We start from the raw sequence: 13748 nt of genomic DNA, 5'->3' as shown, positions 1-13748 counted from the left end.
TAATACGATAGTCAGTCAGTTTAAAAGAGGTTAAGGGTACAAGACTGTGTCATAAACATTAAAACAAGGACTGTGTACATATCTGACAATGCTGGCAAAATCACTTTATATCCCATCGAGCCAAATGTGGGATGCTGCCCGTTGTCACAGTTCGAAGACCAGACAGAAACGTCCAGCTAACCATACGCCAATGACACCGGTGGATCTCAAAACTGAAATTGGATCTGCGTTAAGTAGCAACGATATCCTTTGCCATCGTCATCTTATGACAGATATCTCGAACCAGTCATGACTATTTAACAAAACAATAAATAATTTTCAAGTTTCTTTCCAGCAAATGTCTTAGTCACATGATTGTATAACTAGCTAAGGAGTTTTCAAGTTAAGGTTACAATATTTATGAAGTTTGGCAAGGAGGACGAAAACTAGCATAGTTCAGCCAGAGACACTAGAGAAAGGAGGAGATAGGAATCCTATTGGGCAATGAATGAAGGAAATTTTAACGCCCCACCCAGCAGACTGTCGCCCAATCGCATTCACGTTGTTATGATACGTCACGTGGTTGTTAAGCTAATCGTCACATATTCCTTTCTCAAAGTCAGGGTATTATGGTACGTTCAAGACAACTGGGAACTCTAGGTCAAGTCATGACGATTAGCTTAATAAAACTAGGTCAAGTCATGACGTCAGTGATCTTCATGTTGGAAAGTCAGTTTTTTTCAAGTTCCCAGTTGTCTTGAAAGCACAGACATCTGAAGTCGGAAATTTCCGAGTTCCCAGTTGTTTTGAACTCTACATTAGTTGAGAAACTTGCCTATTTTATTAGAATCTCGGGAAAAGATTTGTAATGTCGTTCTTCTTGTTCACAAAATTCACCCCCAATCTCTACTTGAAGAAGAGCTCTCCTTGTCACAGAATCATCCAGAATGCGCAGCGTGGCCCAATGACAACGCATGGGCTTCGTACACAATGGCCATTAATACGATTCCACTGTAGTTTCCCATCTCCTCAAAAGTATCGAGCTTGGGCCTTATGCGCACTAGGCTAACTCAGGTGACAGATTGTCGTTTTTAATGCCCTGATATCAGGAGCTGGAAGCGAAAAGTTTGATAAAACAATTCAAAGACTGAAACGAATGAATTAGATTACTTATATTTAAAGAGAGCAAATCAATATATAATCCCGAAATCAGCTGTAACTGTCAATAGTAAAACAAATCTTAAAACGATGTTTAAGTGAACCCCGAGTACAGAAAATAAATGGTGTGAAGTCGCTTCCAGACACGGTAGACTCCTCCTCACAGTCTGTCCTTTTGAGTTTTGAATCAGAGTCTTTTCCCGACAAAGTCATGTTAGGATATATCAGTTATCCTGTTTGAGCTTTTGTGCCGTAATCCACTGAGGTGTTTCAGTTGCCACGTTTATGGTCATGTGGCAGCAATGTGTAGGAGGGAGTTTCCAAGATGTGGGAAGTGTGTAGAAGGGCTTGGGACAGAGGATTGTGTAGTTTCGGTGGAAAAAGTTGTGCGTGTCAAATGTAGGGGTACCCATGTTGTTGGGGATTGGAAGTGTCCGGTGTGAGTGAAGCAGGTTGAGGATGCCAGAGTCAGAGTAGTGCAAAAGGCGTCATATGCTGAGGCAGTGAAGAAAGTAGAGGAGGATTGGTCAAGGGTGAGGGGTCCTAAGAGGATCCCTGTGGGAAGTAGATCTGTGCCAGCAGTAAGGGATAGGCCAACGAGTGATACAGTATGTTTCAGTAAGGTTGGCTTCTTAGTGTTCATAGCAATGGTTATCAACTGTAATGCAGAAATGGAACATGAATCACAGAAAATAGATGTTGTGGTGGATGCTGCAGAGAAGTACTTGGGTGTATGAGATTTGGCTTTGAAAGAGTTACAGGGTGTGTTGAGTGGTGGTATCCTGTTCTCCCAGGACGGTACAGGAGTGCAGGAGCAGATAGGGTCAAAGTAATGGAATGGGGTAGTGGGTTTTTAGCAGTAGTGGTGCGTGGGTAAAATCACTGACGAAGCCAAGCCAGAAAATTAAAGCCATATTAGAACCTACAATATGTGTTGCTTTGTTTGCTCTATAACCTGTTAGTTCATATGCCTTGCCGAGATAATAAGAAGACACAGTGGCAGAATAAATTCAAACACACCTTTGTTTCATCACAAAACCGGAAAGCAACATCTGTCCAGCGGAGTCCACAAAGCATATTGCACGTAGCCAACAGTTAAATGACCTAAAGCATGGTCAATCAAGTTAATGTTTTCAACATTTTCGGACTACTAAACAACTATTGATTTAGAACACCGGAGAGTTACCCCAAATCGCAAAAAAAACAGGAGCTAGCTCCACTAGTCCAGCACCATTTCAACTTCAACATTTCAACATCATCAAATCCCCTATGCTTAGGTGTCAATGTATTAGACTAAAAGATTCCAAAAACAATTTAGTCCAATCAATGTAAGCTAAATATCATGTGGCTGTTCATAGTACTGATTTCTCTGTGTGTGTGTGCGTGTGTGTGTGTGTGTGTGTGTGTGTGTGTGTGTGTGTGTGTGTGTGTGTGTGTGTGTGTGTGTGTGTGTGTGTGTGTGTGTGTGTGTGTGTGTGTGTGTGTGTGTAAGCAGAAAAAACATGTTGACTCATCCTACTTGCAGAGAAATGCTAATGCCGTCCTCCTATCTATCATGTTGACGAAATGGTTCACGCTTTTAGATTTTGTTGTCCTAGGCTACCTGGCTAAAATGCTTGCTCGATAGCCTAACTTCCTTTCATGGGAAACGATGCACCAGGCCAGCTAGTTAACATTAGCCTACTACATCTAGCTACATATTGAAACTCCATCCTCTCAGGCCAGATGCACAATGTATGAATTTATGGCTTTATCAGAACCGCTGTTATAATCATTGTCCAGCAAGGAAAATTAAGTAAAACCACAAGTCTAAATCTCTATCTCCTTCCATGGCTAATTTTGGAAAGGGACAATTTTAGCTAGCTAGCTAATCTCCGGAGGACAACAACACAACGAGATGTAACAATTCAAGTTTTTTTCTGTCAATGACGTTTGGCTTGATGTTATGTGATTGGTGTGAAGCCAAGTCCAAACTGGCTTCCCTTGACACTGTTTTTTTTGTTTTGGGGGGGGGGGCTGTTTCACTCACTGATGTTTCTCCAGTGAGATACATTCAGCCTCTTGCAAATTGAAGGAAAACACAGAGACTAAATATTTTATTATTAAGATATTATTTTATATGTATTTTGTATTTATTTTTTGTCCATTTTTTGGGGAAGTCTGGATTTCCTTGGCATCTATGAATACACACCACTGGTTTTAATGAGTAAGGGTTGGAAGGGTGTTTTTTCCTTTTCCCCTTTCCCCATTTTGTATCACAAAGTATAATAAATGTATACTGTAGTCCAGTTGGGGGCGGTAATGGGTATTGGATGCCAACCGCCGTTAAACCCCACCGAAGAAGAAGAAGGCTCCTCCTACTCACCACTATGGTCACGCCACTGACATGCCTCTCGGAATAGCACGGAACCTCGCTGAAATTTGTAGGTAAATTTGCTCTCGTATATCGACAGAGTACAAATCGGAGCTATAGCAAAGAAGATTAAAACCCACCTTTTAAGTCCTGGACTAATTTGGTCGATTGATCGACAACTTTATCGGTACTTCCAGAGGCTTTTGGCTTTTTCTGGCTAACGTAACGAGGTATATTTTAGGGATAGGAGTGGAATTGTGTGGGCACACGGGAAGGAAGGAGGATTCATCCGATTCGCCTCAACCTGGGCACTCTTCATGCATGTGAGTCGTTCTCGTCTCAAGCTGTGTGCTTAGTATGTTTAGCTAGCTAGCCATGATGTAGGCTAGCACGTTAGCAATGCATACAGGCTAAATACTGTGCTACCGTCATCATTGAATACTATCTCGTATCGCTTTACTTGCAACGAATTATGTGTATTTAATATTGGCTTAGCGTATAACGTTATATTGTTAAAGTTAGATAACTGAACTTGCTAGCTAACGTTAGACATTTCGATTGCTCGTCGTCAACCATGCAACACAGCTAGCTAACGTTAGTAACGTTAATAATGAAATGTTACGTTATTCATGCAAACGTCGTTACTCATCATCAAGCCTTACAATGTTAGACATAACGTGAACACTTCAGATTACTTAATAATGTTAATTTACCAATTAGCTGTCAACATGTCAGGCGTCATTTGAGCCTAAAGCCCATTGTCTGTGGTAAAGCTAGCACTAGTTGGCGTTAGGTAGTTACAGTAACTAACTACTACTGTGTTGCTATAGAGTGCAACAATATAACGTTAACTAGCTAGCTAGTTTACCAAAGCTGCATTTGTATTGCTTGTTGTAGCGTTACATTGTAGCTACGTGACTGGTGTATACGCGATCGTGTTTTATTGGCATTCATCATGGATGAAAAGCATGAACAAAATTATTTTTTATCTAACTACTTTGTCTGTTTGCGTTCCATCTCAGACATTATGTAAACGTAAACTTTTTAATTAGTTAGTTTATAACTTATATTTTGGTGCTCATTCAACCACTGTTTGTTTGAATATTGGGTTTATTCAGCAGAACAAATCATATTGGCACTAGTGAGGAAACCACCATATGACAGTATTGGGTATTGTTGCTGGTTCCTTTCTTGTAAATGTAGCCACCACCACTAAGCTGTACTTGATAATAAAGTATTGTCTTACGCAACATGTTGCAAATGGCTTCTTCTGCTCTGTATTGCAGGTCAGGGGTACATTCTCAAGGCTACTGCTGCAGGCCATATACTGATGGAAACACACTGCCGGAGGCACCATAGGGGTGCTTTTGAGAATGACCTAAAGACAAGTTAAAAAAACATAATCAATCAGAGAACTATTGAGGACTAGAACGTTCAATACGTGTTGTGTTTTTCTTTTTTGGCCGAAGTGTGTTTGCTCAGTTAAAACATTCTCAGAAAAACGAGGAGTAACCGATTGGGGGTACCTGCCCGAACAAGTTATTCCTACAGTGTTTATTTTCTAAAGAAATAACAGCCCTGTGAAAAAAAGTAATCACGATGGCTGCGGAAGGATATCAGTACAGGGCACTTTACGACTACAAGAAGGAGAGAGAGGAGGACATTAACCTCCATGTGGGGGACATCTTAACAGTGACCAAAGGGGCCCTGGGTGCCCTCGGGTACAGCGATGGCCTGGAGGAAAGGCCCGAGGACATTGGCTGGCTGCCTGGCTTTAATGAAACCACTCAGGAAAAGGGGGACTTCCCTGGGACATATGTGGAGTTCATTGGGAAGAAGAGGATCTCTCCTCCCACTCCCAAGCCGAGACCCCCCAGACCCTTACCCGTGGCCCCGGGCTCTTCCAAGGCTGACTCTGGTGATGAACAAGGTGAGTTATTAACAGTCTGCCTTCTTCAACCAAACCCCAAATACCATGTTTCTGGGACCTGGTATTGGGATGCAGTTGTGATTGTTTTGTTTAGTACTGTACAAACAATGTTCAGTGTAAAAAAAAACAGAAGCGATTAAACAATTTCAAACCACATGGGGATTTAAAAGTAAATATATATATTTTTTTACATGCCCCCCACACCCACAGGTTTTGATTGAGTAGGGCCCCACGCAGTTAAGCCAAGCTTTTCTCCTGCATTAACAGCCAGTTGCTGAAAACACAATGACATTCCAAAGACTAATCCACCATTGGTTTGCAGCCAAGCTGACATGTAAACCCTGCGGTGGTGGAATGGTTCGTATTTCATACAGACTAATCTCTTGGTAACATGACCAATGAGTTTTTAGATACATCACCCCTTACAAACCCTTTTGTTAGATTTAATCTAAGATACCTTTTCACCCACAAAGCAAATCCAGATGTTAGGCTACTTTGCGAAAACCCTACCCCTAAATTGAGTGTTCAATCATCCCTCAGTGGTATACAGTGCATTAGGAAAGTATTCAGACCCCTTGACTTTTTCCACATTTTGTTATGTTACAGCCTTATTCTAAAACTGATTAAATTGTTCATTTTTTCCCCTTACACACAATACCCCATAATGAAAAAGAAAAAACAGGGTTTTAGACATTTTTGCAAAGTTATAATCATTATTATTTTTTTTTTATCAAATTGTATTTGTCACGTGCCGAATACAACAAGTGTAGACCTTTTCCATAAGTATTCAGACCCTTTACTCAGTACTTTGTTGAAGCACATTTGGTAGCGGTTACAGCCTTGTCTTCTTGGGTATGACGCTACAAGCTTGGCACACCTGTATTTGTGGGAGTTTCTCCCATTCTTCTCTGCAGATCCTCTCAAGCTCTGTCAGGTTGGATAGGGAGCGTCGCTGCACAGCTATGTTCAGGTCTCTCCAGAGATGTTTGATTGGGTTCTGGCTCTGGCTGGGCCACTCTCGGACATTCAGAGACTTGTCTGAAAGCCACTACTGCATTGTCTTGGCTGTGTGCTTAGTGTCGTTGGAAGGTGAACCTTTGCCCCAGCCTGAGATCCTGAGCGCTCTGGAGTAGGTTTTCATCAAGGATCTCTCTGTACTTTGCTCCATTCATCTTTCCCTCGATCCTGACTAGTCTCCCAGTCCCTGCACTGAAAAAAATCCTCACAGCATGATGCTGCCACCACCATGCTTCACTGTAGGAATGGTGCCAGGTTTCCTCCAGATTTGACACTTGGCATTTAGGCCAAAGAGTTCAATCTTGGTTTCATCAGACCAGATAATCCGGTTTCTCATGGTCAGAGTCCTTTAGGTGCCTTTTGGCTAAACTCCCAAATGAGCTGTCATGTGCTTTTTTTACTGAGGAGTGTCTTCCGTCTGGGTACTACCATAAATGCCTGATTGGTGGAGTGTTGAAGAGATGGTTGTCCTTCTGGCAAGTTCTCCCATCTCCACAGTGGAACTCTAGAGCTCTGTTAGAGTGACCCTCAGGTTTTTGGTCACCTCCCTGACCAAAGCTCTTCTCACCCGATTGCTCGTTTTGGCTGGGCGGCCAGCTCTAGGAAGAGTCTTGGTGGTTCCTAACTTCTTCCATTTAAGAATGATGGTGGACACTGTGTTCTCTGACCTTCAATGCTGCAGAAATGTTTTGTTACCTTTCCCCAGATCTGTGCCTCGACACAATCCTGTCTCGGAGCTCAATGGACAATTCCTTCGACATCGTTGCTTGGTTTTTTCTCTGACATGCACTGTCAACTGTGGGACCTTTTTATATAGACAGGTTTGTGCCTTTCTAAATCATGTCCCATCAATTGAATTTACCACAGGTGGACTCCAATCAAGTTGTAGCAACATCTCAAGAATGATCAATGGAAACAGGATGCATGTTCACTCAATTTTGAGTCTCATAGCAAAGGGTCTGAATACTTATGTAGATGGAGTGTTTCTGTTTTATATTTTTTGTACATTTGCAAACATTTCTAAAAAAATGGATTTCACTTTGTCATTATGGGATATTGTGTAGATTGATGAGGGGGGGGGGATATTTATTCATTTTTAGAATAAGGCTGTAATGTAACAAAATGTGGTAAAAGTCAAGGTGTCCGAATACTTTCTGAATGCACTGTATATATATGTTATACCTAAAGGGGTCTTATATTTCTAAATCAAATAGCTAAGTGATCCATGGTATGACCATCTTAATATAATTCCTTGTTAGCTTAGTAGAACCACCCCAACGGCCTAGACTTTTAGAGGTTAAATATCCACCCCAAATTAAGTCTGATGTCTGCAGAAAGAATGGGGTGTAAGCTATGATATGACATCTTGAGTTAGAAAAAATGTAACTACAGTAAGTGAAGTGGATTATCACCAGGTAACAGAATTATATTAACATCAGTTGTCTGTGATTTGTACTATACAGAAATCCATAATTATCAATGTAGTTCTCTTCATGGTGATGTATCCTCAATAGGTACAAAGGTAGAAAAATGGAATATCCTCCTTTGTATGTTTGGGTATTATTCTACACGCTGGATATTATTTTAATGAGCTCCGCCCTAAACAAGACCAAATTTGGTTGGTCTGGACCGGACCAAATCTGTACCAATCATAGACGTCTATGTTTCACAAGTTTGGACATCAGAGTACGTGTGACATTTTTTACACTATTTATTAATGTCATCTCCATTTCGTCGCTGCACGAACCCTTTTAAGCGCTCGCTTTTCTGCACAGACCCTTTTAAGCACAACACGCTCTGCTGACGCTGTGCTTTCTCAGCAAGCAGCAGAGTAGTGCTGTCTCTCTCTCTCTCTACACTATGCATGCAGGTTTGAGCAACAATTTGGAAGGAAAACTTCAAGAAGGTTCAACCATAAACATATTCCCAGGTTTTTCTTTAGTAACATCAAACTTAATTAGCATAGAAGTACAGCAGCTTGGTAGTTATGCTAACGTTAGCTATCTAGCTAACCAAACGAGAATGTTTACAATGACATGGCTGAATGCCTCTTGATTGAACTCTAATTTCCCTCAATGATTTTAATCAGAACAGGACATCCATTCCATTTAGCTACTGTTTTTGTTGTAGTTGTCAGGTTAAAAGATTTAGGCAAACAAATTCTAGTAGTAGCAGCTTGTCAGTTCATGTTGAAGAACATGGATAAGTAGCCTACGGGTAAATCCATTTTGAATTCTATCACATTTTTATAGTATTCCTTTTGATTTAAACAACTTTCCATACATGTTTGCCCATGGAAGAAGTGGTCAAAGTTACTATTTGCACCAGAATGTCAAAACATTCAGGAGATAAAGGTGCAAAAAATTGACCCATTTTGCATAACCCACCATACAATGAGACATCCATGTTTTCATCACTGGAAAGGATAAACGGTTGAGTTTGATATATATTTTTTCAACCAGGTGGTTTGTGTTTCCAACAAAAAAATTGTTTGGGAATGTTGATTCCTAGGCTATACCAATCATTGTAGTAAGCGGTCTATGTGCCAATGTTTGCAAGGGAGCCATTGTCTCGACTCTTTCTTTATTTCAAAAGAAATAGGCCTAGGGTCAAGCAAGTCAGTTGCCATTGTTTGCTTTTAGTTTTTTGTTTCAGTTACCTCATTTGCACTTGCCCATGCAGTTTGGTCCATGTGGTTACTTTGGCCCAGAGTCAAACGCTAGCAGAGAAAGACGGTTTACATGATGGGACTACAATGTCAGCCTTGATAACAAGTGGCAGTGCTCACAGTAGCCCCACTGAATGCTAACCAGGGCCGGAGGACAATGGTGCTTGGCTCTGGTCCAGCGCCCAGCGCATTGTGTTGCTGCGCAGCACCTGGTACCAGCCCACCAATTGGACCTCTGGAGCACTTCTCTTTGTTACTCCTCTTGGCCTGCATCGAAAAGAGATCAAATTCAATTTCCCTTTGGGCACAAAGTAATGTTTTTGCACCCGTCATTCTACACTACATTACCAAAAGTATGTGGACACCTTTTTAAACATCTAATTCCAAAACCATAGGCATTAGTATGGAGTTGGTCCTCCCTTTGTTGCTATAACAGCTTCCTCTCTTCTGGGAATGCTTTCATCTAGATTTTGAACCATTGCTGCAGGGACTTGCTTACATTCAGCCATGAGCATTAGTGAGGTTGGTCACTGATGTTGGGAGATTAGGCCTGGCTCGCAGTCTGCGTTCCAATTCATCCCAAAGGTGTTTGATGGGGTTGAGGTCAGGACTCTGCGCAGGTCAGTCAAGTTCTTCCATACCGATCTCGACAAACCATTTCTGTATGTACCTTGCTTTTTGCACGGGGGCATTGTCATGCTGGAACAGGATGACTATTGCCACAGTTGGAAGCACAGAATTGTCTAGAATGTCATTGTATGCTGTAGCTTTAAGATTTCCCTTCACTGGAACTAAGGGGCTGAGCCCGAACCTGGAAAAACAGTCTGACCATTATTCCTCCTCCACCAAACTTTAACGTTGGCACTATGCATTGGGGCAGGTAGCGTTCTCCTGGCATCCGCCAAACTCAGATTTGACGGTCGGACAGTGATTCATCACTCCTGAGAACATGTTTCCACTGCTCCAGAGTCCAATGGCGGCGAACTTTACACCACTCAGCCGACGCTTGGCATTGTGCATGGTGATCTTAGGCTTGTGTGCGGCTGCTTGCCCATGGAAACCCGTTTCATGAAGCTCCCGACAAACAGTTATTGTGCCGACGTTGCTTCCAGAGGCAGTTTGGAACCCAGTAGTGAGTGTTGCAAATGAGTTCAGATGATTTTTACACACTTCTGCACTCAGTGGTCCTGTTCTGTGAGCTTCTGTGGCCTACCACTTTGCGGGTGAGCTGCTGTTGCTCCTAGACGTTTCCACTTCACAATAACAGCACTTACAGTTGACCGGGGCATTGTTGGAAAGTTGTCATCCTATGATGGTGCCATGTTGAAAGTCAATGAGCTTTTCAGTGAGGCCATTCTACTGCCAATGTTTGTCTATGGAGATTGAATGGCTGTGTGCTGGATTTTATTGACCTGTCAGCAACGGGTGTGGCTGAAATAACCAAATCAACTAATTTTGAAGGGGTGTCCAAAATTTGGGGTAGGATAAAATTTGGGGTTGGTCAGGAAGTGACCAAGAACCCGAAGGTCACACTAACAAAGCTCTAGAGTTCCTCTGTGGAGATGGGAGAACCTTCCAGTAGGACAACCATCTCAGCAGCACTCCACCAATCTGGCCTTTATGGTAGATTGGCCAGACTGAAGCCACTCCTCAGTAATAAAAGGCACATGACAGCCCGCTTGGAGTTTGTCTGAGAGTCTTTAGATGCCTTTTGGCAATGAGAAACAAGATTCTCTGGTCTGATGAAACCAATATCGAACTCTTTTGCCTGAATGCCAAGTGTCACATCTGGAGGAAACCTGGCACCATCCCTACAGTGAAGCATGGTGGTGGCAGCATCATGTTGTGGATGTTTTTCAGCTTCAGTGACTGGGAGACTAATCAGGATTGAGGCAAAGATGAACGGAGCGAAGTACAGAGATCCTTGATGAAAACCTGCTCCAGAGCACTCAGTACCTCAGGCTGGTGTTAAGGTTCACCTTCCAACAGGACAACAACCCTGAGCATACAGCCAAGACAATGCAGGAGTGGCTTCGGGACAAGTCTCTGAATGTCCTTGATTGGCCCAGCCAGAGGAAAGGTCATGGTGGAGGCCAGGTCATCTGATGCAGCACTCCATCACTCTCCTTCTTGGCCAAATAGCACTTACACAGCCTGGAGGTGTGTCGGGTCATTGTCCTGTTGAAAAGCAATTGATAGTCCCACCTAGCACAAACCAGATAGGATGAAGTATCGCTGCAGAATGCTGTGGTAGCCATACTGCTTAAGTGTGCCTTAAAGTCTAAATCAATCATCGACAGCCGCCAGCAAAGCACCCCAACACCATCACTCCTCCTTATCCATGCTTCTCGGTGGGAACCACATGCAGAGATCATCCGTTCACCTACTCTACGTCTCACAAAGATACGGCGGTTGGAACCGATACTGCCTAATCGGCCGATTTTAAATTTAATAATAATAATACAAATTTAAAAAAAATATGTATTTGTAATAATGACAATTACAACAATACTGAATGAACACTTATTTTAACTTAATATAATACATCAATAAAATAAATGTAGCCTCAAATAAATAATGAAACATGTTCAATTTGGTTTAAATAATGCAAAAACAAAGTGTTGGGGAAGAAAGTAAAAGTGCAATATGTGTCATGTAAGAAAGCTAACGTTTATGTTCCTTGCTCAGAAAGTGAGAACATATGAAAGCTGGTGGTTCCTTTTAACACGAGTCTTCAATATTCCCAGGTAAGAAGTTTTAGGTTGTAGTTATTATAAGAATGATAGGAATATTTCTCTCTATACCATTTGTATTTCATATACCTTTGACTATTGGATGTTCTTATAGGCACTTTACTATTGCCAGTGTAACAGTATAGCTTCCGTCCCTCTCCTCGCTCCTACCTGGGCTCGAACCAGAAACACATCGACAACAGCCACCCTCGAAGCAGCGTTACCCATGCAGAGCAAGGGGAACAACTACTCCAAGTGTCAGAGCGAGTGACGTTTGACACGGTATTAGCGCGCACCCCGCTAACTAGCTAGACATTTCACATCGGTTACACCAGCCTAATCTCGGGAGTTGATAGGCTTGAAGTCATAAACAGCGCAATGCTTGAAGCACAGCAACGAGCTGCTGGCAAAACGCATGAAAGTGCTGTTTGAATGAATGCTTACGAGCCTGCTGGTGCCTACCATCGCTCAGTCAGACAGCTCTATCAAATCATAGACTTAATTATAACATAATAACACACAGAAATACGAGCCTTAGGTCATTAATATGGTAGAATCCGGAAACTATCATCTTGGAAACAAAAGGTTTATTCTTTCAGTGAAATACGGAACCGTTCCGTATTTTATCTAACGGGTGGCATCCATAAGTCTAAATATTCCTGTTACATTGCACAACCTTCAATGTTATGTCATAATTATGTAAAGTTCTGGCAAATTAGTTTGCATCGAGCCAGGCGGCCCAAACTGTAGCATATACCCTGACTCTGCGTGCAATGAACACAAGAGAAGTGACACAATTTCACATGGTTAATATTGCCTGCTAGCCTGGATTTCTTTTAGCTAAATATGCAGGTTTAAAAATATATACAGTGGGGAGAACAAGTATTTGATACACTGTCGATTTTGCAGGTTTTCCTACTTACAAAGCATGTAGAGGTCTGTAATTTTTATCATAGGTACACTTCAACTGTGAGAGATGGAATCTAAAACAAAAATCCAGAAAATCACATTGTATGATTTTTAAGTAATTCATTTGCATTTTATTGCATGATATAAGTATTTGATACATCAGAAAAGCAGAACTTAATATTTGGTACAGAAACCTTTGTTGGCAATTACAGAGATCATACGTTTCCTGTAGTTCTTGACCAGGTTTGCACACAGTGCAAGATGGGTCGTGGCTGGGTCATCTGTCCTTCTGCCCCTGAACAAGGCAGTTAACCTACCGTTCCTAGGCCGTCATTGAAAATAAGAATGTGTTCTTAACTGACTTGCCTAGTAAAATAAAGTTGTTAAAAAATAAATAAAATAAAAAAACGGCCAATCGGTGTCCAAAAATACCGATTTCCGGTTGTTATGAAAACTTGAAATCGGCCCAAATTAATCGGCCATTCCGATTTAATCGGTCGACCTCTAGTTGAGATGTCTGGTACTTGAACTCTGAAGCATTTATTTGGGCTGCAATTTCTGAGGCTGGTAACTCTAATGAACTTATCCTCTGCAGCAGAGGTGACTCTGGGTCTTCCTTACCTGTGGCGGTCCTCATGAGAGCCAGTTTCATCATAGCGCTTGATGTTTTTTTGTGACTGCAATTGAAGAAACAAAATTGTCCATATTGGCTGACCTTCATGTCTTAAAGTAATGATGGACTGTCGTTTCTCTTTTTTATTTGAGCTGTTCTTTCCATAATATGGACTTGGTGTTTTACCAAATAGGGCTATCTTCTGTATACCACCCCTACCATGTCACAACACAACTGGCTCAAACGCAGTATGAAATAAATTCCACAACTTTTTTAGCAAGGCACACCTGTTAATTGAAATGCATTCCAGGTGACTACCTCATGAAGTTGGTTGAGAGAATGCCAAGAGTTTGCAAAGGGTGGCTACTTTGAAGAATCTCAAATCTAAA

The 13748-nt window shown here is 41.8% G+C and overlaps 1 protein-coding gene across 1 annotated transcript in view; it reads left to right on the top strand.

Moving 5' to 3' along the window:
* The first annotated feature begins 3512 nt into the window (after positions 1-3512).
* Positions 3513-13748, top strand: part of LOC120020967 (phosphatidylinositol 3-kinase regulatory subunit alpha-like) — a 44291-nt gene continuing 34055 nt past the window's right edge. The window contains exons 1-2 of the mRNA XM_038964635.1: positions 3513-3813; positions 4777-5420. Coding sequence (XP_038820563.1) covers positions 5090-5420 — 331 coding nt within the window. The 5' untranslated portion in view covers positions 3513-3813; positions 4777-5089. The remainder of the gene's footprint in view (positions 3814-4776; positions 5421-13748) is intronic.

The sequence above is a fragment of the Salvelinus namaycush genome, chromosome 26, assembly GCF_016432855.1.
Source record: "Salvelinus namaycush isolate Seneca chromosome 26, SaNama_1.0, whole genome shotgun sequence".
Classification (NCBI taxonomy): domain Eukaryota; kingdom Metazoa; phylum Chordata; class Actinopteri; order Salmoniformes; family Salmonidae; genus Salvelinus; species Salvelinus namaycush.
The sequence above is the reverse complement of the archived record's forward strand: the minus strand, read 5'-3'. Positions and strand labels throughout refer to the sequence as shown.